At 45.5% G+C, this 25,795-nt stretch overlaps 2 protein-coding genes and 2 non-coding genes across 4 annotated transcripts; 2 read left to right on the top strand and 2 right to left on the bottom strand.

Annotated features, from left to right (window-relative positions):
* The first annotated feature begins 8,876 nt into the window (after positions 1-8,876).
* Positions 8,877-8,948, top strand: TRNAP-UGG. The gene has a single exon. It is a non-coding gene; the product is annotated as a tRNA-Pro (tRNA).
* Positions 8,949-9,108: 160 nt separating this feature from the next.
* LOC124702950 (plastid-lipid-associated protein 6, chloroplastic) lies at positions 9,109-10,599 on the bottom strand. Its single transcript, XM_047235131.1, has 4 exons — positions 10,141-10,599; positions 9,796-10,035; positions 9,570-9,696; positions 9,109-9,464 (listed from the first exon to the last, which is right to left on the bottom strand). Exons 1-4 carry the CDS (start codon positions 10,369-10,371, stop codon positions 9,247-9,249), a joined length of 816 nt encoding a protein of 271 aa, XP_047091087.1. The 5' UTR covers positions 10,372-10,599; the 3' UTR covers positions 9,109-9,246.
* A 4,554-nt stretch (positions 10,600-15,153) lies between these two features.
* Positions 15,154-15,226, bottom strand: TRNAA-AGC. The gene has a single exon. It is a non-coding gene; the product is annotated as a tRNA-Ala (tRNA).
* An 839-nt stretch (positions 15,227-16,065) lies between these two features.
* Positions 16,066-16,844, top strand: LOC124698905. The gene has a single exon (XM_047231299.1). It carries the CDS (start codon positions 16,148-16,150, stop codon positions 16,580-16,582), a length of 435 nt encoding a protein of 144 aa, XP_047087255.1. The 5' UTR covers positions 16,066-16,147; the 3' UTR covers positions 16,583-16,844.
* The last annotated feature ends 8,951 nt before the right edge of the window (positions 16,845-25,795 follow it).

Genomic DNA, 25,795 nt, shown 5'->3' with positions numbered 1-25,795 from the left:
AAATATGTATCTAGGGTTTATGAAATAAACAACAATCACGTTCACCACAAACCAATCTCGGCGCATCGCCAACTCCCCGTCTCGAGGGTTTCTTCCGGGTAAGCACCATGCTGCCTAGATCGCATCTTGCGATCTATGCAGCACACGTTTATTCGTCGTTCATGCGTTGCTCGTACTGAAGCCTTTTTGATGGCGAGCAACGTAGTTATCGTAGATGTTTTAGGGTTAGCATTGTTCTTTGTATCATATACTATCGTCGTGCAACCCTTAGGCATCTAGCCGCCCTTACACCTATCACGGGTGTAAGGGCGGCACCCCGCTTGATCATTGTTTAGTAGATCCGATCCGTTATGATTGCTCCTTGTTCTTCAAGGATTAGTTTAATATCTGCATGGTTAGGCCTTACAAAGGGTTGGAGGATCCAGCGGCGCGTAGGGTGTAGTTTGCTAGCCCTAGACAGGATGTTCTGGGGATCAACCTCGTGTTGGTTTTTAGGCTCTGTCTAGGATCGGCTTACGATCACCGTATGCGGGCGCGAGGCCTAATCACGAGTAGGATGTTCCGATTATGCGGTGAAAACCCCAAATCGTAGTAGGTCGCTTTAGCTTTATCTTGATCAAGCAGGACCACCATCTGATCGTACACCTCGTACGTATCATGGGTGGATCGGCTCTTTGAGCCGATTCACAGACAACCCGAGAGCCGATCGAGGCTCGTATTTAACGTTTACGTGTATGCCATGCAGAAAATAAGCGAGGCATCATCCAACACCTTCCCCGACCAGGTATAGCTCGTGTGGCACGCCCTTGCATCAGCATCGGACGTGTGTGCGTAAGGCTTTGCGGGCCGTCGCTCGGAGGGACCAGGGCCAGCCGCAGTCCTGGGAGATTCCCGGCTCTACGGTGTTGCCCGTCGCTGCCCGCCGGTGGGTTTCTGACCGCAACAGGATCACATGTGTTCACGGAGTGTTAATGCTTTGCTCCGGTACTCTATTAAAAGGAGTACCTTAATATCCAGTAGATTCCCTTGAGGCCCGGCTGCCACCGGCTGGTAGGACAAAAGATGTTGTGCAAGTTTCTCATTGCGAGCACTTACGACTATAATTGGAACACATGCCTATTGATTGCTTTGTACTTGGACACCGTTTTATTATTATCTCGCAAATGCCCTCGCTTGATTGTTACATGAGTTTCTCTCATCCATGCAACGCCCGTTATCCGTCCCCGTGCCTACGTATTTTAATCCTGCTCGTTTACTATAATCACTACCGCCGTCTCTCGTTACTCGATCCGCGTCGTTATTTCACTACCGCTACCGCTATAAAACTCGTTACTATCGATAAACTCTTGCGAGCAAGTCTGTTTCCAGGTGCAGCTGAATTGACAACTCCGCTGTTAAGGCTTTCAAGTATTCTTTGTCTCCCCTTATGTCGAATCAATAAATTTGGTTTTACTACCCGCGAAGACTGCTGCGATCCCCTATACTTGTGGGTTATCAGCGATGACGGTGTCGATGAAGTTGCTGGTGAAGTTGCCGGTGAAGTCGCCGGTGTCATGATTGGATCTGCCGATGACCGATCTTGTGCCGACAGGGTTCCCACAGACGGCGCCAATTGTCGAGGGTGCTCCTCGGCAATGCCCTCCGATAGGGGCTTAGGGTTGATGGAATCCTACAAGCTGACATGAGACATCGGTTCACAGACAAGCGGGGAGAGCGATTTACCCAGGTTCGGGGCCCTCGATGAGGTAAAACCCTTACGTGCTGCCTGCCTGTCCTTGATTATGATGATAATGGGTTACAATGGGGTGCCGAATAGTTCGGCTGAGATCTCGTCGAGTTGGCTAAGCGCTAAGGTGACCTAGCTTTAAGCTTCTGCTGGCGAAGATCGCTAAGATTGATTGTCCCCCTCGACAGCCCCTCTCCTGGCCTTTATATAGGAGGCCAGGTCTCAAGAGGCTTAATCGGGTACGACTAGGTTTACAGTAGATCTATCTCTAGACTTTCCTTGTTCGGCTCCTTCCGCATCTTGTACTTCAAGGAATCTTCCGTTGCACCGCCCTAGTGGCCCATCTTGCCGTCGAGTGTCTTCATGGGCCTCCAACTAGGGAATACCGGATAGGGCAACATTGGTTACCCGAAGGGTAATGCCCACGTCACCGGGGACTCCCCTCACCACCTGCGCCTCTCCGGGAGGCGCTCCTGCAGCGCCTGCCGGCCACCGCCGCGGCCGCGACGGACGAGCTCCTCGAGGCGGCGCGCCGCATCGACGCCGGGGCTCCCCCGCCACCTGCGCCTCTGGGGCACCCTCCCCTCCTCCACAACATGCACTGATCCTTAGCCCCGGCCTCCCCTACCTCGCCGGCCCTAGCCTCCCCTACTTCTCCTCGCCTTGGTGGGCTCAAATCGAGTCAACGGGGGACCGGTGGGCGGCCATGGCGGCTCAAATCACCATCGTCCTCTTGGGCGAGCAAGGAGGCCGGGGCGGAGGGAACCAGGGGAGGGTGCGGCGGCTCGCAGGGGCATGGACCGGTGCGGCCGGCTCGGCGGCAAGCGCTCGCAGGCGATTCGTGGGAATCAGGAACGGCGGCGGCGGAAATTAGGTAGCCGCTCCAGTCGACTCCGATTTGGCCTCCTCCCGCTCCCGATTTGGCCTCTGATTGGGCACTTTCCTTCATCCACGAAGAGGTGTTGTGGGGCTTCGACGCGAACGAATTCTTCCCGGAGCTGTTTGTGGCGGGGACTCATGGCGGGTCCGTGTTCTTCCTGGAGCAGTATATTGCCACGTGCGCTCTCCATCTGCACAGCGGACGCGGCGTCGGGGACATTCGTGGTCTCAACGCGGCGCCGCGCGAGTTTGATGTCGCCAGTCAAGGCGATGCCGGATGATGCCCGACCCAGGAGAAGCCGAATCGCGATCCTCAATTCGCACGCTAACGGCAGAACAAGCGGCGTTAGACACGTGTCGGGTAGGAAGCGCGTGCTCACGTACCCATGTGATCACCGAGCTTCACCCGCTCCTGAGTAATCTATTTCGTCCTCTTGATGTCACGTTCTCTGAGAATCTACTAAGGGTTGCGACCATATCTGACTTGTATATTCCCAAGAACTCTTTTTTAACAAAGACATGGACGTGGACGCTCATAAATGCGTATATGTACTCACCTCTATGAATGTACGCACATACGTCCTGCATCTATAAGCACCTCCGAGAGATTAAGTTCAGTAAACATTATTCGACATGATCTTGAGATTTTTTTTTTTGAAATGGAGGAAAAATCTTTGTCTCATCCATTAATTAAGAAGAGAGTGCACAGTTTTTAGAATAAAACCGTGTGAAAACCTGCAATAACATGATCAAACCCACACAAACAACACACCCACACACCCATAGCCAAGCCTAGCAGAGACACGAACAACATGGTCGCACCCACACTAGCCGACACGAACGAACACTGCACACACGCACTCCAATACCGCGTAGCACCGACAAAGACATTCCATAACACCGAGGTCCTATCAATCAACAGTTGATCTAGGGTAGGCATCATTCAAGGTGACGAAAAAATCGAAAACCTCTCTAGCGACGATAGCTCCGGGCACTTTTGCCATCAATCCTAACTTAGGAACCCCATCACTAATAGGAACCACAGGCTTGCTGGACTCAAGCGAGAGAGAGAGAGACCGCAACATTGACAACACCGCTCTTCTCAAACCAAGATCAGACATGATCTCCGGCATCGGAGCCAAGATCCCATCTATTCCTTCCCTCTCAGAGGTAGCCGACACAACAGGCTGCGGCGACTGATAGCGATTGCCACAAGGAGAGAAACAACTGTAGGGATGTTCTTCCTCAGCCATAGACTTCTGCTCATCAGAGCCAAACGGAAACGAAAATTGCACGGGTCTTGAGATTGAATAAGTCAACACGGGCACCTCGTTGTTGATGAAAAAGTTGCCTCCCACAAAAAAAATGTACCGTATCAGTTGATTTTCTAACCATTTAACCACAGATTTGGTTCTCACCAAAGAACTCTTTTGGTACCGTATAATTTGCTCGTCAAACTAAGGTTGTAACAAAAACCTATGTCGAAATCTTGGTCAGGCAACAAAAGGCCTGCCAAGTCTTTGTGAACGTGGTGATTGGCTTCAGTCCACCAGAGAGGAGCCACGACCACTTTCCGGCAAAAATCGATATACTACTCCGGTACAGTAGTACAAAAGTCTGACCGTTACTGCCGTCAAACCAACCAGGTCCTCGCTGCGACGCCGTCCCGTCTCATTAGTAACGAGCAGAGATGCAAACCCAGAGTCCCAATGCCAAGAGGGCCAGAGGATAGAGTAGAACGAAAGATTACGCTGTTCCTCCTCTTTCTTTCTTTCTCTCTGTTGGCACAGGGATCGACGCTGGCACAACATCAGTTGCGTTGCACCCATTGGTAGTGACCTATACATGACACCCGAGCGTCACACGTCAGGAGAACCTAGCGTAGCACGTACAGCTCTCCACTGTACTTGGATCCTCCGGATCTCCAGTTCTCCCACACAATCTTTTGCTAGGATAAGCTAAGCTAGCTCCCTTTTCCCAGAGAAGTTCTCGGACAGGATGGCAGCCATCTTGTCAAGCCTTAACTGTATTCAGCTGCACAAGAATTTACTACTGCCCCGTTCCCTCTCTGACCAGAATCGAACCCCGTTTCTCCTAGTATCCTGCAAGCTCCTTCTTTCTATAAGAAGTCCCTGGATCTCCCAGGGGCATGGGCAAGTGGAGTTTGGCTCACAGACTGAAGGTCTCTTGAGATTGTCCTGTGGTTCTTACACCGCGGTTCCTGAGTAGGTAGCTTCGACAGCCATGGCCACGGTCCGGTTCTTGGTGTGCTTGGCGGCTGCATGCTCCTGCGCGGCTCTCCTCCTCGACCCTCCTCCAGCGCAGGCACGAGTTGTTGGTAGTGGTACGTACGTGCGTCCTAGAGCCAGAATGTACTCTCGGAGTCTTAATCTGTTCTTCCTTTTGTCTCTGCACTATATCTTCCTTCTCCGTCCTTTTCCATATGGATTGATCTACGATCGACCTATGTATATTCCTGTGAATGATCTCAAGTTTTTGTGGTGTTCTTGTTTCAGGGTTGATTGGTCGTTTGGGTGGTCATGAGAGGCCGGCTGCCGCGGGGTTTCTTCGTGTAGGATCGGAGGTAATGGTGGCTCTGAACTCCGCATTCTATTTACATGTTCTTGTCTCTTACGTTCGTTCGTCGAGTGCTGATCAACATTGTGCTGGTGGTGCTACTGCTAGTCCAAGGAGCAGCAGCAGCAGCAGCGGGTCGTGGAGGGCGACGGCAACGACGGCTCGTCGCGGTGGCCGCGCGCACCGCCGGCTGCTGGGAAGGAGGAGCTGAGGTCGGTGCCGGCCGGGCCGGACCCGCTGCACCACCACGGCAGCCCCAAGCGGCCGGAGCAGGAGCTGCGGCCCCTACCCTGACACGGCGTATGCATTGCGCGCGGTCCGGCCGGCCGCGCAGACAGGCCGGCCTCTCGACGGCGTCGGCCGCCTGGTGCGCGCGCCCGTCTTTTTTGTCCTTGTCATCTCCTCCACCCCCTTTGTAACGTGATGATGATGTATAAATACGTGTGCTCTATTCTACCGCGTTACCAACATTTGTCGTCTTGTCGATCGAGTTGCGTTGTTTACCCACGAGCCACGATGCCAAGCTTTTCTTTTTTGTTTGCACGATGCCAAGATTTCAGGCAGCAAGGTGCACACAATGTTCTCTAGTACGAATTGACCTATCGCTTTTGCAGAAAGTTCCGAATGGTAAATCATAGAATCTGCACATCCTTTTGCTAATTTGAGGGCATACTGTTTTTTTTTTTTTGAAAAAAAAACCCACCACCGCTACTTTATTGATCTTAAACAATTATTATTACATCATCTGTAAGACTGCTTAAGATTCAGCTAGGGGATCATCGCATGAGGTTCTTAAATCAAAACAAAACCAAGCAATATTATGAGGAACTTTATTAGTTTTTCTAGAACAATGAATAAAAGTGACTTTTCCTATTACATCCATGATCCATCAAATCAGGCACTCCACATAAATAACTGCAGCTGAAATCCACCACATATCTTCACTGCTGCATGCATTGATAACTTTGACCGCATCTGATTCAGCTTGCGCCGCATTGCATCCGAGATGCAAAACCAGTTCTAGACCATCGCTTCCTCCATCGCCGCTGACCCAACATGCTCTAGGTAAGAGTATGATCCATCCACAAACATATCTTTCGTATCTTGAATTACTGCTGTCATAGCCCCTGCTCATATCTCCTCGTGGAAAGCCGCATCCACATTTAACTTGACAGGCTTGATAGTGGTCGCCACCACTTTGCTTCTGCTAAACCGACAACATTAGAACAAGATTTTATAAAGTTTGCTGTTAGGCTAGTTATTGAGGTAGCACAATTTATCACCGTCGGTACAACCTCCTCATGTATGCGTATCCTTCTAATCCACCAAAGATACCAACATGTGACTGCCACCATATCACGTATGCCAATGTGGGGTAGGTTCTCCATGGCTTGCTCTGGTCTTCTTAATATCAATTCAAGAATTACCGAGCCTGATCTATCTTGAGGTGAAAATTCAGCAATTATTTGGAAGAGTAAACGCCATTGGATTTACCTCCAAATTAGTTGATCCTCTAGCTCAGTTAAACTAATGTTATTAGCAATTTTTAAGATTTCCAACCACTATTCAATCATAGGACTAATAAAGAGGTTCTCCTGAAGGTGCACCTAAGTTGTGTTCCATCCCATAGATCAGCTATAGTCTTAGTTTGTCGGTTTACAACAAAGTAAATTTCCCAATATTGGTTGGCCAGGGTGGCTAGGGGTATTCCCAAACCATATGTCCTTCTAAAATCTAATAGACCTACCATTCTCCACTTTCCACTTATAAATGGATGGATGCATGCCTTGGCAATACAAAATGTTAAGGATGTTCGTATTGTACTTAGCATGTAACTATCTTTTCCGCAAAGTACCTTCTCCTTGGATGCATATTTAATAGTCCATGAACCTATCAAACAAACATTCAAATCTTGGAGATTAGGAACCCCCCCCCCCACCCCCCACCCACCCCCATATTGTCAAAGGCCACTTAGGATATTTGAAAAAGGAAAGAATATAAATGAGAATACTAGCAAGACATGTTCTGAATAAGAATCATCTTAGCTTGTGTAGATGGAAGTTTTCCTCTCCATCATGTCATTCTACTTCAAAGGCTATCGACTAAAGGTTGTAGATCCTCTCTCCTTAACTTATTAAAATGCGAAGGTAAGCCTAAGTATTTCACTCGTAAAGAGACATCAACACACTTGAAAATTTCAAGGAAAGGGAGACATTCCTCCCGTTCCATATTAATATACATTAAATCACTTTTGTGATAGTTAATTTTCATACCAAAATCCGTTCAAAACAAGTCAGAATCCATTTCAAATTAATTGATCCACTCTCATGCAGACTAACCACACCCCAGGGATAAGTTTTGGGCAACGCCCTCTAATTAGACCACTATCAGTTCTTTTAACCAACATTTTGGGAAAGATGTCAACAAAAAAAAGGAGTACTGCAAAAGGATCGTCTGTCTTAAACATGTACCCGTGAGGAAAAAACCTCTCGCAGGAGTGGAGATTAAATCATTGTCTTGACATGCCCACATATGGGGAGACAGACGATCCCGATTTTTTCGACACTTTGGTGGAGTTGAACATGACTGAACTACGGCTCTACAAGGTCGAAATCGATGGGAAAAGGAGGATGAATATACTTAGGTTTGTGGAACACACACTTTTCCATGGTTGGCTAAATGTTCCTTCGAGTTAAGGAATTTCTTGGGCTGAAGTCTGATGAAGATGAATAGTGTCAATCAAAGTACTGATTATTCATTTGAATTTATCAATTACTTTAAACAAAATAGTGTCGGGCCTAGTACCGTGTGAGAGGATGTAAGAGTTGTAACACTCAAAATGAAATAAGGAAATCTAGAACTCGTGGAAGATGTATAGCTGGTGTTCAATTGTTGAGGTAGCAAGGTGTTTTTTTAGTTCATTTGCCCCTTTTTTTATAGTTTAAGATTTTGAGCTGAGGGTTGTTCGGTATTATATGCTCTTGCCTTTCTAGTGTTCAGCATAATCTGCTTTGTCTAACTGACAAATAGATGTTATAAATAAAATTAAATATCTTAAATGTGCCTTTTGTGTTTGAGTGAGGACCCTAAAATTATGAAGCCAATATGTGCCTACCTGTGAGAGATTCAATTGTTCCTTATGAGTTTTCTAAGGATTTGAAAGGTCCACCAGAGGAGATTACAGAAAGTTGCCCGAGACTCAACACTACTTTCTCTGTTTTTTGTATACAAGACCACAAACTCATAATTAAGGTACCAAGAGAACAAATCTAACGAATAAATATTGCGATTATTTATGTTGAAATGCTGTTGTGTTCCAACTAATTAAACATGCTACACGTGGAGGTTTTTTCTCTATGATTGGTTGACTGCATTTTTATTAATGAGGAATATCATACAAATTAGAATTCTAATCAGTTTTTCTCGATTACTATTATTGCCCTTATATACAGGAACGGAGGGAGTATCTCTTTCTTCCAGCTTATGAATATAATATTTTCTGTTTTTAGCCTTTCGATTTGTGAGTCACCTGCCATAACAAACATATACAATTGAACATAAATTAATTTAAAGGCATATATTTTACATAGAATTCATATTTTGATTGTATTTTGAGTATTAAGAACCTCTTGGGTTTTGTGAGCCCGAAGAAAAGATTAATGTAATTTACCTCTAAGCACATATTTAACACACAGGGCATTTGGTCTAGTGGTATGATTCTCGCTTTGGGTGCGAGAGGTCCCGAGTTCGATTCTCGGAATGCCCCTATTTTTGTTGTTATGTTTTGTTCTTAATTATTTCCATGGTATGCTAAGGCAATGCTTTCGTGGGAGACCATAGGGGACGCACTTTTTTCACATGAACAATTCCAACAGAAGATCGTATTTTTTTGCCGAACCCAATAATAAATAACACAGAATTTTGAGTAACATGGAAACATTTGCAAACTTTTAGCAATACCAGAACTCTTGGCAGAGAATGCTACAAGATAGTTGTATCAAGTTAGGGGCGAAAAAATAAGTCGGAGCAGGGAGATCGAGGAGAGATTTCAACAGCAGATCGTCTTATGAGATGACGAACACCCTGAGCTCCCCCCTGTCCCCCCGGGTGACGCGGGTGTCGTCGTCGAGGTAGGTCACTTCGAACTCGCCGCTCCCGGTGTTGGACGTCGGCGGCCTGAGGTTGTCCGGGAGGCGGGGCACCTCCAGCAGAGGCAACTGGGCCAGGTTCCCTTTCGTCTTCACCGTCGTCTTGTCGAAGTTGATCTTAATGCTCGCGGTTCCTGGCAGTGGCAATGCAGGCATCAGAAGAATTCAGACATCCAGCATCTGTCAAGCAAAGAAGTGCGCTGGCAGAGTCGAAGAGCTTAGCAGGCATGGTGGCTCACCGGTGATCTCAAACTTGTGCGCCAGGGTGGCCGTGGCCTCGACCGGCGGCAGCGGCCATGGCGCGCCGAGCTCGAGCTCCACAATGTTATCGAAGTCCTCGCTGACCACGTCGATCCTCTGGAACACCTGGGACGCGCAAAACGCAATTGGGATGGAATTCAGTGTCACAATTTTGAAACAGTTTTCGGTTCAGTTCAAGATTGCTCCCGACTCCCGAGTACTGACCTGTCCGAGGGTGATTGGGAGGAGACGGCCGGTGGGCGGGCCAGGGCGGCTGCCACCGAGGGTCCGCGACGAAAAGGCGCTGCTGTAGACCAGCCTCCACCGCCCCTGCAGCTTGTCGAGGTCCTTGGCAAGGTCCACGGGAGCCGGTGCGGCCGCCTCGAGCTGTCTCGCCGCCGCATCCGCTCGCTCCAGGTCCTCCTGGCTAGCTACAAGGCCCCGGTTGAGCCCGGACACCGCGATCTGCATCCACAAAATCAGGCCAAGAAATCAAGAATCCATCAAACTATAGCGGCCAAGAAATGTCTGGCAAGGGAGACAGGGACTGAATGCTTATGGACCACTCACCAGCAGCTTGAATTTAAGCGAGGGCACGTCGTCGGCGCCGGTGTCCGCGTAGTCCACGGCCGCCGGTGCCGCCACCGCGCAGATGGACAGCTGCTGTGTCTTCCCTCCGCTACCGCCCCTACCACCACCGCTTGTCCACCATAGCTTCCTGCTCTTGCTGCCCGCAGTATGACTAAGCAGAGGACGAGTGGAGGTAGAGGCGCAGCAAGATGACCACGACGGCGCTGCCATGGGCGAGGGTCCCGTGCTGAGCTCAAGCAAGCAAACCAATCGAGCAGAGCGACGAGGAAACTACAACAACCTCCAATCGGGCAATTATATCATAGCAAAGGTCAACCTGCGAGAGATCAGAGACGAGCACGCGAAGCTGCTGTTGTGTTCTCAAGGAAAATACTAGCAGCACGGTGGGGAGATATTTGCGCCGTGGAATTTTTTGTGGTGGACGACTGAGCTGCCCACTTGGCCGCGAAGAGGAGTGGCACACGTTCGGACGCGTAGACGGATCAATTGACAGCTTCCGCTTTGGTGCCGGCGGTGGCACATCGCAGGCCGTTCCACGTGGCCCAGGTCGTGGTGGCTCCAACGCGCCGCGTTGAGACGTGAGCACGAACACTCGCTCGGCGATGTTTCATCCTACCTCCTCTCTTCACCCACCATAAGACTTTTATACTACCCCTATCTATAAAAATTGATGTTAGTTTATTAAAATTTAAATGTATCTAGACACTCTTTAATGTACAGATACATCTAATTTTTGACAAATCTTCGATACGATTTTATGGACGAAGGGAATATATATGTTAAATTGAAGTTACATGTCATTTTCTTACAGCTTTGATGTATCAAGTCGAGGGACGTGGTTGGATGGAACACGAGCTAAAAAAGTTGAACGTGTCCATGAAGCCAAGAACCTGAAGACCTAGCGCCGATTTGTGTCTAGTCTCTTACTTATCGGCGTGTCTTGGCGACGTCGACCCCAGTTGCTTTCTAGCTTGATAGTTGTTATCTTAACTTGGCTAAGATGTATGTCGCAACATGTGTGTGGGTTGTAATTTTGATCTCTACGGTTTTATTAATTTAAAGTCGGGAAATGATTGCATTTTATCTAAAAAAAGTTACATATCAAAATGAGTGAGTTTACACACTAAAACATATCTAAATATGTGCATTTATGAAAAGAAATCGAAATCTTTTTACGTTAGTGAATGAAGGGAGTAATATTTTTTACGGAATTCCACGAAAACAATTTCACTTCATCAATTAAGTAAGGATCAGATGATACAATTAACACAAAAAAGAACGAAAATCAATGATTAAACAAAAAGTTACATCAATATGTTTCGAAGTCTTCATCTCGCGTTGGTCCTTTTAAATCTCGAGATTACATCATACCTCGGGTGGAAAAGGTATAGAACACCTAACTTCTACAAACTGGAATTTCTCACATGTAATAACTGCATAAGGCGCACACTGCAATAGGTGAGACCATAATATCCTTGAACGAGGTGTGATTGGGGTACAACACTTGCAAGCCAAGCAGGCGAACCATTGCTTTGATGTCGTACTATCGAGAACACCAAACCATACCACATTTGGAACCATGATCGAGAGTCGTGGATCCACGATACCAAAACAACACATGATAGAGGTCGTGATGGTCATACCCAGCGGTGGGCCCAAGTTTGAATAGGTATTCAAAAGGATTACGCTAATATTTTTGACATCTTAAATCTTTATTTTTGGCTAGGATATGTCATTTTTGGAGATACTAGGCTGATGGATAAATGGGCACTCAGAGTAGGGAGAGAGAACATGCTAGTCCTTATTTTGGGTGGAACACTTGAATTAAATGCTTTTTCGTGTTATTTTATATATTTTTCTGCATATACATAGTACATACTATGTGTTGTTATGGTTTTTGGCAAAATAAAGGTATTACACTAAATACACTAGACATGAGGTAGGCCCACCCTAGTCGTACCAGGAAGAGACTAGAGTGGTGAAACTCTCATGCCGTACTAATTAGTCTTCACCGTCGAGACATTGTTGCTGAGAACACAAAATCCATCATGGTAGAAACTAAAGTTGAATTTCAATGGCGGTCCATGGTTCATCATGGCCTTCCAATGCCAAAGAGACCTTTAGGGACAAGGAAAGTTAGTGGAAACACAAATAAAAACGTGAGAGCTCTTTTGCGACGATCAAAGCTCAAGTATTTTATGCTCTTATTTTACTCGATTGTAAAAGGCACATACGCTGCACAAGAACACATATGGTGTTGCCTTATTTTGAAAAAATCAGGTGCTATATCAAAACTTTTATAGAAATCTAGAAGACATTGAGTAAATGGAAATGGAATATAGAGATTACCTAGCTAAGAAAATCTTAATGCCTTTTTCTGCCTATCAAGTTTGAAAAACGTTATAATGCCAGTTGTCAAAATACTCTGCACAAAAATCATGTTGAAAGCCTACCTTTCCTCTAAGAAGGTAGTGGACACTGAACTATGGCATCATATCAAAATGAATCATGAATATTTGTCACACGCGGTAAATATTCACTTAGAAATATGTGGGGTTCGCCGCCAGTGATCATTGTATAGCCACATCCACTTGACAGTAGCTAGACCTTTGTTTCATTCATGGATGATAGTTGTTGATGTCAAGTTGTTGAGCGAATACAATTGTCTTTTTTGTGAAGAATCGGATGTTGAGAACAAAACAACAATATCAAGAGTTCAACTAATTTCTCTATAATGAGTTCATTTAAAAGATAGTACCTCCGATCCAAATGTAACGTGTTTTCGTATGCTAAAGTAGCCTACCAATACGTCTTTCATTTTGAAATAGAGGTAATATATGTCAGTTATCTTATTGTTGAAAAGCTTGTATGCATTTTGATGAAAGAAAGAGATTTCAACATCCTTTAAGAAAAATGTGAGTGCTAAAGCATAGTTGGCCTAGAGAAACCGAAAGGCGGATTTTAGATACCCTCAGCAGCTTGATACTTTCACAAGAAAATAATTGGTCTTTGATGGTATAGAAACATTTTGTTTACTCCCACCCGTACTAAAATATAAGTCGTATAAACTTAATTAGAATTCAAGTTCTAGTAACCTTAACCAAATGTTTATGAAAACATATCTACATCTACAATATTGAATGGACACACTAAGAAAATATACTCCATGGTGAATCTACTGATGTTGATTTTGCATTGTAGATGTTAATATTCTTCTGTATAAACTTTTTCAAACCGAAATGATGTTGAATTTTGACCGAACTTATATAAATGATTAATTTTCTTTTAGCAAAAGAGGACAATTAAAAAAAAAAGAGGGCAAAGAGGACAACTCCATTAGCCGCCAGAAGTAGCCAAGTAGCAGGAGGCCGCATCGTGCATTTCCCGGCCCATTTGATCAGAGCACCAGCCCATGCAGATGAGTCGCTGTCAGCTTGTGTGGGAACGCACCAGTACTGAGAGTGGATATTCCGCAACTAGTTGCGCCCGCACCCTATTTTTTGTTGGCACACTTTTAAGTTTTCAAAAAATACAAACTAAAAATCTAGACATACATTGTATTGTATCTTGTGCATCTGTGAAATTTCATCCACAAAAATGTCAAAATGTGACCTACACAAAAAGATATTTTTAGTATCATACTGCCGAACTGAGAAGACTACAACCGCTTTATATAGCAACCTTTGGCCGCACTACCACGAAGCGATGAGGACAGATGCCAGAGCCGGTTGGGTCCGGTGTATTTTCCTGTATATCTAGGATAAGCTGGTGCGATCTGAGCTTTTTTTCTTTCTTTTGTTACCGCATAAAAGAATGAGAAAATAATGGAAAGAGAAACAATATCTTGTTGAAGTCACAAACCCAGAATAAAAACATATTAAGGTTGCTAGTATGTGTTTTTGGTAACCATGTGTCGAGTTCATTTAATAGATCTATATGAGTTGTTTTATTGTCGAGTATAGTTGGCCTATAGAAATTGGATTGTAGATTGGGGTGGAAACAAATCAGATAGTGCCATTCTCATATCCGTTTCCATATTTTTAAAATAAATAAAGATGTTGCCGAATATAATTTCAAAGCGGATGTTACTCGAATATGAATATGAATTGAATGTTTTCTCATCAAACGGAATGGCTCATGTCTTATAATGTGCCAACTACTAAAGAATGCTAGAGGGATAAATATACTGATATAACGTATAGTTGTTTCAAGTTCAATCACATAAAAGAACATTTGAACGATTTATTAGTTTCTCTAGATTAGGTAATTGCCATATTGGGGTCAAATTTGAAATTGGCTAACATAATTTTATTCGGATACAAATATATCCACATTTAATTTAAATTCAATGCCATATTTATATTTGTTTTTGTAAAACAAATACGGATATTTACCATATCTATTTTCACGAACATCCAAATTCAGATATTACCACACCACTTTTATTTTCAATCTCTCCAGTACAAAAGTCGGATAATACAAAATATCCACCACCAGTTTCTATCCCTTGTAGATGCGCTGTGCAGCATGACACTGACTGTGACAAGGAAACAACTAGTCTTTGACGGTACAGGAACATTTTGTTTCGATTCAGTAGACTATTGATTGTTCTTTTAGCGAAAGAAAACAATTAAATTTTAGGCTCGCGAAGTAGCAACAGGCCGTATCGTCCACTTCCCGGCCTATTGATCAGAGGGCCAGCCCATGCTTTTTTAGCAGTCAACCTGTCCAATTACAAGTACCAGCAATTTTAGTACCACATCGCCCAACTAGGAAGACTCTAACCGCTTTATATAGCAATCTTTGGAAAGTCTAGCATGAAGCGGTGAGGACAGCTGCCAGCGCCGGTAGGGTCCGGTGCGTTCTCCTGTTTAATCAGGATTGAGCAGTGCGAATCTGAGCTTCTTTTTCATTTCCTTTTGTTGCCGCGTATTACAACAAATGATTAAAAAAAAGGAAAACAGAAAGCCAAAGAAAAAGATAATAACATAGTGGAGATGCGGGGTATCGATCCCCGTACCTCTCGCATGCTAAGCGAGCGCTCTACCATCTGAGCTACATCCCCATTTGGTATTAATTTTGGTTCCACCATTTATATAGTGTAAGTTATAGTTTTCGATCCCATTTGCCAGAAATCTTAAACTGTGGCATATGCTACACCGACAGTAACTGGAGTACTTTTTTTGCGGGTAAGTAACTGGAGTACTTGCTCGATTAAGACCTAAACCCGACATTTCTGCTAGACAGATGCTCACAGACCCTTTTTTTTCTTTGTCTACCATCCCATATGTGGGTTACATAGCAAAAACATATCACAGAAATTTGGTGATTTTCAACGAATTTAAGACCTGAATTAGCACTTAGGAGTGCTCCAAATTTGTGAGTCCTTCATCTCGTCTCCGGCCGGTGTGAGGTGGAGACTGGAGAGCCGGCTAGCCAGAGGGGGAAACAGGACGGCGGTGTCATTTCGTCAGTTCTGTCAAACCATGATGCTGCCCAATTAATGCGGCCCCATTACCTTCTGCAGCTCGGTAATAATCCTGTCCGTTCGTTAACTTCTGAAGTTAATCGCGTGCGTTGGTAGATCAGACCTGCACTGATTGGCCGGCTGACTGGCTATCTCTCTTGAAAGTTGAAATGGTCATGTCGTGCGGCTGACGAACTGTGTGCAATGCAACGCAGACTCTAGAGACTTTCAAGCAGGTGTGCTTATGTTGACTTGGTCATGTTTCTGTTCTTTCAGGAACCTATACTGATGAGCTCCAAAAATAAGTCCACATATGTGGACTCTCTATCTCCTAAAGGTTGGCAACGTTACAGCGATCGGTGATCGAAGCTTTGCATAATCTTCAGCTACAAAAGAAGCCCTCTGCATATCACACCCCATCACAACAATATCAGCTTAGCTCTTCAGTTGTTTTTTAAGCTCCCTCAACAGTCAACACCATTTCGTGGGAGACCAATCCTGCCTAGGCGACTCTACCTGATGGCGTCCCAAGCTGTGGAGAGCCACCGTGCCGGTGCAGAGATCGTGAAGGGGGACGACAAAATCTGCAAGAAGAAGTCGGTGGAGGTGCTGGAGGAGCTGGGCCTCCCCACGGGCCTGCTGCCCCTGGATGACCTCGAGGAGTTCGGGTACAACCGCGATGCCGGCTTCATTTGGCTCGTGCAGAAGAAGAAGAAGGAGCACACCTTCAAGAAGGTCAAGCAGACCGTGTCCTACGCCGGCGAGGTGACGGCCTTTGTCGACCCGGGGAAGCTGAAGAAGATCGTCGGCGTCAAGACCAAGGAGCTGTTCCTGTGGCTCAGCGTGGTGGAGGTGTACGTTGAGAAGGAGTCTCCCGGGAAGGTCACCTTCAAGACCGGCGCTGCAGGCTTGTCCGAGACCTTTGATGCCGCTGCCTTTGCCCTCGGTGAGTGAGGATCGAATACTATTTCAGGACGTGCGGGCTCGAAATGATGATGCCGATGGAACTGGAAGTCTTTCCCTGCCACTTTACATCTGCATTTTCCTTTCCTTTTGAAATTGAGTTGCGAGCTATATGTATGCAGTTTAACTATCCCACTATTTAAATTCGTGTAGCACGTGTTCCTCACAAACAAACATTGTACTTGTACTATGTCGAATTTACGTGAGTTCAGTTGTAATATAGGAGTATTAATATACTATGTACCTTGAAGCATATGCTTGCTAGTTATGCTTTTTTGCTAGTTGGAATATCGACTAAGAGCATCTCTAGCAAATCCCCAAACCCTAAACCCCAAAACCGTTGATGGATTGCACCTCAAACGTGTTTTGAAGGCTAAAAAAGACTCGCAGTCCAGACACCGCAAAAAGAAACGCCAAAAGAGCATATTCCTTTATATTCTCTCACAGTCTTTATTTTTTTTGCTTTCTTCTTCCTCCAGCTAGGCCACGCCCCACGGCCGCCCACGCCCAGCAGACGCTCCGCCCCCCGCCCCCGCAGGTCGCCCACTCCAAATTCCGGCAAATTTGAGCTCGACTCCGGCGAATTTTGGTAGTCTTCGGAGGTTGTACGGGCTGAAGTTTCCATCACTTCAAGGTGAAAATCGGGATGGGGTTCGCTCTCGAAAGGCCTCACCGTCAAGGTGCAACCTTACATAAATTAAGTTTATAGATGTTGAAGATGAGAACAAGGAACACACAAGAGAAAAAATAAACTTGAACACCACCGTCATGGCAACAAAGTGGAGCGACCTAGGAGTGTCTCTAGCGCCATGGAGGGTGTCACAATGCCGAGAAGCCACTAGTACCGAACCGACACTTAGAGCCGGTTATTGTCCATAGTTGTCACACGGTTCTCCCATCGTATGCATTAGGTGTATATATCTATTGTACCCCTTCATGTATTGTACTATGACTTTTGGTCTTGGCGCTTATATATATATAACACCGGAACCCCCACGTATTGCGTGTGAGAAGCTTCCCCAAACCCTAGCTACAGTTCTGCATGGTATCAGACTAAACCCTAGCTATCGTCTACTAAACCTTATCGCCGTCAATTAAACCTAGCTGCCAGCCACGATCCAATCTCGCTTTCGCTCACCTCCACCATGAGCCCCACCTTCGACGCTCTCGTCTCCGCCACCGCCAACGCCGCCACCTCCACCATGCTCCCGGCTAGCGCGCTCCGCACCACCACCCCTGCCCTCCTCTCCTTCGACGCGGGAAACTACACAGAGTGGGTGATCTACGTTCGCGCCTCCCTCGGCCGGGCTGGCCTCATCGGCCACATCGATGGCACCACCGCAACAACATCGACGGACGGTCCCTGGCTGGCCGACGACTACACCATCCTCAACCATCTCCACGCCGCCATCGATGAGGACGTCGCCGACATGTTTCTCGCCATTATAAATAGGTTTCCCGATCTAAAAAAATTGTTCCTTGTAAATGTGATTTCGGTTTCCTCTTACGCTTAAATTCGTATCTCAATTACAGTCATGATCGTGTTCCGTTTGGTTTGGTATACAGATGTGTTCCGACGAGGTTTGTTCCTCAAACTCTAAAGTATGTTCCATGTATGGTCTTCAATTTTGTTCCATCCATGGTTTTTATTGTACTGTAATTTTTTTTGTTCCATACTTGGTCTAAAAATTTGTTTCTTATTATTCCCTTTGTCCCATAAAAGTTTTCTCATATTTGTATAAATTTCAATTTATCAAGTGCATCTAAATTTAGATAAAGTTAAGAATCTTTTGGGGGCAAGAGAAAGTAGTAAGATTCTTTTAGTGTGACACTTAAATTTTATTCCACTTTGTGCAAATTTTGTTCTTTTCTTGTATTCGTAATGTGTATAAATACATGTACTTATGCTAGACGTGTATAGATATACTCCACCCATCTAGAGGTGGACCTGTGCATATGTTCTAGCTACTAGGACTAACCAACCCTTAGTTTGGTGGATAGGAGTGCACTGACACCCACAATACACCAGAGTTCAAACTTCTAGTTTAACACTTTGGTAACTCATAAAAAGGTGGAATATTCTTTAGTAGGAGGTGACATTACCATTGATAGCCTGGTGACTTTGTCAATCTTAAGATCCGTCGGATTAATTTTTTTTGGCTTAGTCTTTTGAAGATGCTTATAGAGATAGGGTGTGCGTGCATTCATATGAATGAGTGCATGTGCATATGTGTGAGTGTGTAGATCTGTACTGCGTTTAAAAAAAGACCGACTAGGTAGCAGAGTTTTTCACTTGTTTAGGACGTGATGGGTGCCTCATCTGGTACGAGCAACCGTAACAATGTTAAAAGACCTGAAAATTGAAAGAACACGAGACCCAGACAAAAAAATGTAGAAACATTAATGGGCCTGATAAAGTTCAAGCCCAACCGGTGAATTCCTTCAGCGAAACCTGGACAGATGACGAAACAGTAAATGGGCTCAGCCCAAGCGTCATGGGTAGGAGGTCCGGACTCCGGAGTGACACTCGGCGGCGACCAATCCTATACATCGATCAGGTCGGTGCGTACCAGCACCGCACCCTGATCGCGCATTGAGCTTGGCCCATTTTCTTTTTTTTTGCCTTTTTTTTGTTTATTTTTATTTTCTTTTTGTACAAAATCGAAAAAGTTCAAATTTGAAAATAGTTCAAATTCGGAAATCATTCAAATTTGAAAATTGTTCAAAGTTAAAAATTGTCCGTACTAAAAAAACGTTCATATTCGGAAAATGATCAAGTTGAAAATATGTTAATTTTAAAAAATGTTCAAATTTTGGAAAAAAATCGAAATTTTGAAAAATGTTCAATCTAAAAAAATGTTCAATTTTTTTTGATAAAAATTAGAAGTAAAAAAAATTTAAACTTCCAGATTTTTAAAAATTGGCTTAAAATATTTCAACTTTTAGAAACTATTTTTTGGAGACAAAAAACGAAAATATATAAATAGAAAAGAAGATAAAACAAAATAAGTAAAAAAAACTAGCTTACCTGATGGGCCGAGGCCCACTATACAGCCGCCACGTCGGGGGGGGGGGGGGGTGCAACACTCCTGAAAGGCAATTACAAACTCTTGCGGATTTGTCTTGTAAGAATGCGGAATTAAACTAATGTTTACTTTACAAGCACAAACCCTAAATATGCTAAGCCCAACTAAGTGTAACAATGGCAACTAGAGCTAAGCAAGATAGGCACAAGATATATGTAGCACAAGTGATAGCAAGATATATGTACTTCAAGCACGATGGCTATCACAAGGAAAGAGAGCTCGGGTATAGAAATAACCGAGGCACGCGGAGACGAGGATGTATTCCCGTGTTCCCTTCCTTTGCAAGAAGGTACATCACGTTTGGAGCAGTGGAGGTCCCACGAAGGATTCCCCGCGCCACGAAGGCTCACCCTATTCTCCGAACCACACCCACGAAGGATAATGGCCCTTTCCTTATGGTTAGTTTTTCCTCCGCTCCGGAGATGGCAAGCTCCACAACCACTTCACAAGCTCCACGAAGGAGAATCCCGGGCCTCTTCACAATCTTCTTGAAGAGATCACCCGAGCACCAACCGCCAAGCCAACTAGGAGGTCTCCCTCCAAGAGTAACAAGCTCACGGTCTCTCACTCGAACTAATCGTGGTGGAGAGCTCAACACTATGCAATGATGCAAAGCAAAAACACTAGAGGTGTTCAAGTCCTTCACTCTCAAATCCCACCCAAGCAACAAATGCTAAGATGAGATTGGAGAGGAAGAACAATGGGGAAAGTCAACAAAAGACTCCAAGATCTAGACCCAAAGGGTTCCCCTCACTTAGAGGAGAAATTGATTGGTGGGGATTGTAGATCTAGATCTCCTCTCTCAAATCCTCAAGAATGAGCAAGAATCATGGGAGGAATCAAGGGGGGAAGCAAGTTCTTCAAATAGCAACAATGGAGGTGAAGAAGGGGAAGAACTAACTTGCTCAAGGTGGAAGAAAGGGCTATTTATAGCTAAGGAGCAAATATACCCGTTGGGGGAAAAGACAGAGAAAAAGGCAAGAAAATCGGGCTAAAAAATCGCCCCAGCCGGTCGACCGGAAATGGCGCTGAGGAGGCCGGTGGCCAGTCCGGTCGGGCCGGCCTGCCAGCCGGGCGGGGCGCATGGGCCGAGCGGAGGAGTCTGGCCCAGGCGGGGCGAGTCGGCTGCGCCCACCGCACGTGGGCGGCGCGTAAGCGCGCGGGGCAGGGGAGGATCCTGTCGGGCCGGGGGGGGGACGCCGGGCGGGCCGGTCGTGGACCGGGCCAGCGGCCAGTCATGGGCCAGAGGCCACTGGAGGCAGCCCGGATGGCACCAGCGCCGGACCCGGGTGGGCCGGTGGCTGGGCCGGTCGGCCGGCTGGCCTCTCCCCTTTTTCTCTTTTTCTTTTTATTCTTTTCACCTCTTTCCTTTTTCTTTAATAACTAATGCTCCCGAACTCCGATTCGCATGAAACCAATTTTGTTGGAAATATGGAGACTCCTCACAGAATATTTTATATGATTTTAGAGAGGGAGTCTCCCACCGTCTAGAAACGGTGAAGACGTCCAAACTCGAAAACGCAATAGAAGATGCATGCGGATTCCGCTTTCGATGAACTTGGGCTTGTTGTAAAGCTAGCAACAAGCTCAAGAACCTCACATAGAGAAACACCAAGAAGCAATAAAGATATGCAAAGTATGCAAAGGATTGAGCTCCCTAAGACGATGTGATCAAGTTACTCAACCGAAAGCCCCTCTTAATAGTGCGGCTATCTATCCTATAATCCGGTCTCCCAACATCCACCTTGAGACCGGTAAAAGGAAAACCTAGCAAGGCCATACCTTTGCCTTGCGCATCCCGCTTGATCTTGATGATAACTCTTCAAGCTTCACTCAAGCCGGAATGCCACACTTGATCAATGTTGCTTCGTGAATACTCACAAATGCTCCCCCATACACTATGATGGGAAAGCTCCATTGATGCACATCTTCACATGTCCATTATCACCAAATGGATGACAAGCTTCAAGCATGTGATCCACTCAAGATGCTTATCTTGAACTTGCCCAACTCAACCTTGTACCTTCTCATATTCTCATAAGATAGAGCATGGCTAATATTGAGTTCCACATAAGAACTCCATCTTCATTTCTTCTTCTTGATCATATCACATATATGTCTTCAAATCGATGATCTTGATGCCAATACACAAGGTGTATCTTTATCTTCATGGCATCCATACTTGAATCCAACACATGGAATACAAGAAGTACCTATGGAATATTCCTTCATATAAACTCAATGAAAACATTAGTCCATAGGGGTTGTCATTAATTACCAAAACCACACATAGGGGCAATGTACCCTTACAACTCCATCTGCACTGACCCGGTCGGTGTATAGGAGCTCACCTTGGCGGCAGGATGCTCAAGTTCAAGTACCTGGGCTCTATATATATGGGCCGCCGTTGCCATGCACATTGAGCGGTGGAAAATGGTCTAGCCTTGTATATTAATTTCATAGTTCTTAGTAGTTTTTGTCCCGGTTGTTACGTCCTCGACAATGGGGATTCGTACTCTCGGCTCTCCAACGACGTCGACAAGGCTGATCGGTTGTTATTTCCTAACATACTCGTATTGATACTTTTGCCGATGTTGATTGACTACTTGAATGGTTGCGCGCGTGGACGCAGCCTTGACATTCCGGCTAAAATTAAAATTATGAGAGAACCTTCGTTGGTATTTACAAGTCTATGATTGGTTGCCTTCAGGAAAGTACAAGATTGTGTTTAGAAGAAGAAATAGTTTGAATACCTCAAAGATTTGCTAGTATATATTTAAGATTTTATTTTGTAATCGTTGAAGACAGCCCGTGTATCTCTATCATCTACCGTGTACTACTATTTATTGTTATGAATATGAATATAGTGATATTGATTGTCAAAAAAAAATTTGTGAGTTCTGAACCGGTGACAAGGGATTAACTTGTCAATGCCTACGGATTGTAGACTAGGGTTTAGTTAGATGTAGAGGGCAAGTAGATCTCGAAGGTTTTAGCCGAAAAGTACTCGACGAATATAAAACTAGGGTTGTATTTACAGTAAATTCGATCCTCTCTTTGTCCCTCGACTCCCCCTTATATAGGAGGCGGAGCCGAGGGATTCGTAATACACAAGTTTACAGAGTTCGGGAGGGTTTCCAACCCATCCCGCAAGATTACAAACGATAACTCCTATTACAACTCTAGCTTTCCTTAATAGTATCTTGGACTTCCGAATCTTCTTATTCTTCGGGTGATGGGCCTTCGATGAAACCCCGGGTACCATATTCGGCAGGCCCATTGGGTATGCCTATGTCGGTAGCCCCGAGATTTTGCTTGAATTGCGTAGTCGGGGAAAATCTCCACCTTTATATTTACTCGACAACTTTAAACTTCTCTGTATTTCTTCATATGAATTTCTATATTGTACGAGGGATAATGGTAATTGGGGCTAGTTCATCCGACGGATCGGGTACTAGTTAACTCGCTCTAGTGGCAATCCGCAAAAACCTACTTCAAGATCACGTCCCCGGACATGACCTCGGGATACTGGTGTAAACTTCGACGAGTGCCGCTTAAGGTCTTACCATTCTGTCGAGTCCCAGTTATATTTATCGGGTACCTAACGCGTCCGTTAGGATTTTTCTTCGTATCTGTTGATACGGATAAAAGTATCAAACCGACGTCAGAGACGGCGCCACGCCACTCAGAATGGATCTGGGGTCTTACCTTCGCAAAGTTTTGCGGCATTCAGAAATTATTCGCAACTTTGGCGTTCTGAGAATATATTGTCGAGTGCTTTATTCGGCTGTTGGAATGGCACATTTTATTGAGTCAACGGATGACTTATATTGCTCTCCCGATGGGTGTATATGCAGAGTTATTTTATAACTCGAAATATACTCTCTTGTTCTTCTTCCTCTCTTCTTTTTTTTATAATTTCATCGGGCACGCGAACAGCGTTCCCGATGGGAGTAGCCCCCGAGGCTACAGCCAAGGACTTGTGCTTGGGTGTAGGCTCCACGCCTTATGTCGCTATATTTTTTCTCTCCCGAAACTTCCAAATCTCTCGGGTGCGCGAACAGCGCTCCCGATGGGAGTAGCCCCCGAGGCTATGAGCAAATATTTGTATTTGATCATAGGCTCACACCATTTCTATTTTGTCTTTCTCGAATTTTTCATTTTTCCAGAGTAGCCCCCGAGCATTTGGGCAAAAACTTGTACTTGATCAAAAGCACTCGAAATAATCAATAATCTTTTGCTGTCGAAAATTTCCCTTGTCAAGGTGACATCATTGCTTACGATAGCCACGATCAATATATCGGGAAATCACGAGAGCCTTTCTCTCTCTCTTGCTTGTGGGCCAAAAGTTCGCACCATTTTGACACGTCGCGCAAGTGGGGGACACATGTCCTCCGCTTTTCCTGGTGCACGTACTGTAGTTGCTGCACTTTCTCGTCTATATGAAATTACCGTTTTCCCCTTGTCCACGTGTACACCATCTGCGGCATAATTTATCAATCCAACGGCGTGATGGTTCATCGCACCTCTATATAAGGGTGTCGTCTTCCTCCTCTAGTCCTTTCGCTCGCGCCGCACCTCTGTTCTCCTCTGTCACAATCCTCCTTTGCGCCGCAAAGCTCTTGAGCTCAACTATACTCGCACCTTACTCCAACGCCATTGTTGATGCCTCCGCGCAAACTCACTAGGCACAGCACGCCTGAATCGAAGATGGCGACTGAAGATCTGGCGAACACAGAGTGGGAGAGATCCAAAATCTCCTCACAAGACATCAACCTGCTGAAGAAACTGGGGATTAGCAAGAAGCAGGACGCACTTCGCTTCCCTAGTGAGGAAAGTTATCCAACCCCTCCAATGGAGTACCGGGTTAGTTTTGTCGATCATCTCATCCGCGGTCTCTCTGCCCCCATCCACAATTTCTTACGGGGGTTGCTTTTCATGTATGGACTGCAACTTCACCACCTTACTCCCAATTCCATCCTCCATATCTCCATCTTTGTCACACTTTGCGAGGCTTTCCTGGGAGTCCAGCCTAACTGGACTCTTTGGAAACGCATTTTCTTCTGTCGCCGCAATGGCTCTGCCAATGTTTCTTATAACATTGGTGGCGTTGTTATCTGCATCCGCCCCGACGTTGAGTACTTTGATGTCAAGTTCCCAGAATCAATACAAGGGTGGCGCAAAAAGTGGTTGTACATTCATGAGGAGAATCATGGCTCTGTCGAAGATAACATTCCTCCCTTTGATGGTACCGAGAAAATTTGTCGCCGTCCTTCCTGGGATGCAGAGGTTACCGACGAAGAAAGAACGGCGACGGAGGCCTTGATGACACGCATCCATCAACTCCAGAACACCCGAGGTCAAGAATTATCGGGTGTCCAAATCACGGCATACTTCCTTAGGATCAGGGTGTAGCCTCTGCAAGCCCGAAGAAATCCCCTTTGGATGTATGCTGGCGCCGAAGATACAGACCGCTTGTCGACAGATTTATCAGTCAAGGACTTAGAGAAACTTGTCCGAAAAATCTCGTCATTGAACAAGAAAGACACCGTTCCTTCGACTTGCCGTGTGACGCCCTTCAGCGCTACCAACGCACTTCCTCAGGTGATATATCTTTGTCATATGTTTAATTGCAGACTCCTTCTTTTTTCCTCTTTGGTACTGCTAGTTTTTGAACCACGACACTTCATCACCTCTTCCTCCCCTTCCTGAAGGTGGAGATGTCGAAGAACGGGCCGTTGTCACCGACGACAACCAAGGTACTTCTCGCCTTGAGAGTGATGTCGCAGGTTCTCGAAAATCTGCGGCATCCTCTGAAAAGGAGATTGAAACTGAAGCCACCGAATCGACACGCTCTTCTCTCCCAGCTGCTTCCCCGAAGAATAAGAGAAAAAGGGAGAACGTTGTTGATTCCGGCACCTCCGAAGCCGGTGCTGCTCATGGCAAAGGGCCTGCACTTGATGCTGGAAAGAGAACCTTTGATCCTTACGAGGCTGCTCTTATCAGCTCGTAAGTATTTATGCACTTGAACTTGTTTATTTTTTGATAATGCTTTCCTATGTTTCTTATCTTGGCGCTTTATTTTTGTAGTGGCGAGGAAGATGAAGATACACCTATT

This window comes from Lolium rigidum, chromosome 3 (genome assembly GCF_022539505.1).
Source record: "Lolium rigidum isolate FL_2022 chromosome 3, APGP_CSIRO_Lrig_0.1, whole genome shotgun sequence".
NCBI classification, from domain to species: Eukaryota; Viridiplantae; Streptophyta; class Magnoliopsida; order Poales; family Poaceae; genus Lolium; species Lolium rigidum.
This window is presented reverse-complemented; position numbering and strand designations above follow the sequence as displayed.

Excerpts from the sequence above, each read along its gene's own strand:
- LOC124698905 (XM_047231299.1), top strand. The coding sequence starts at position 16,148 with ATGGCGTCCCAAGCTGTGGAGAGCCACCGTGCCGGTGCAGAGATCGTG.
- LOC124702950 (XM_047235131.1), bottom strand. The coding sequence starts at position 10,371 with ATGGCAGCGCCGTCGTGGTCATCTTGCTGCGCCTCTACCTCCACTCGT. Across the intron at positions 10,036-10,140 it reads CGCTTAAATTCAAGCTGCTG|ATCGCGGTGTCCGGGCTCAA; the intron begins GTGAGTGGTCCA and ends TTGTGGATGCAG. Across the intron at positions 9,465-9,569 it reads GCACAAGTTTGAGATCACCG|GAACCGCGAGCATTAAGATC; the intron begins GTGAGCCACCAT and ends TGCCACTGCCAG.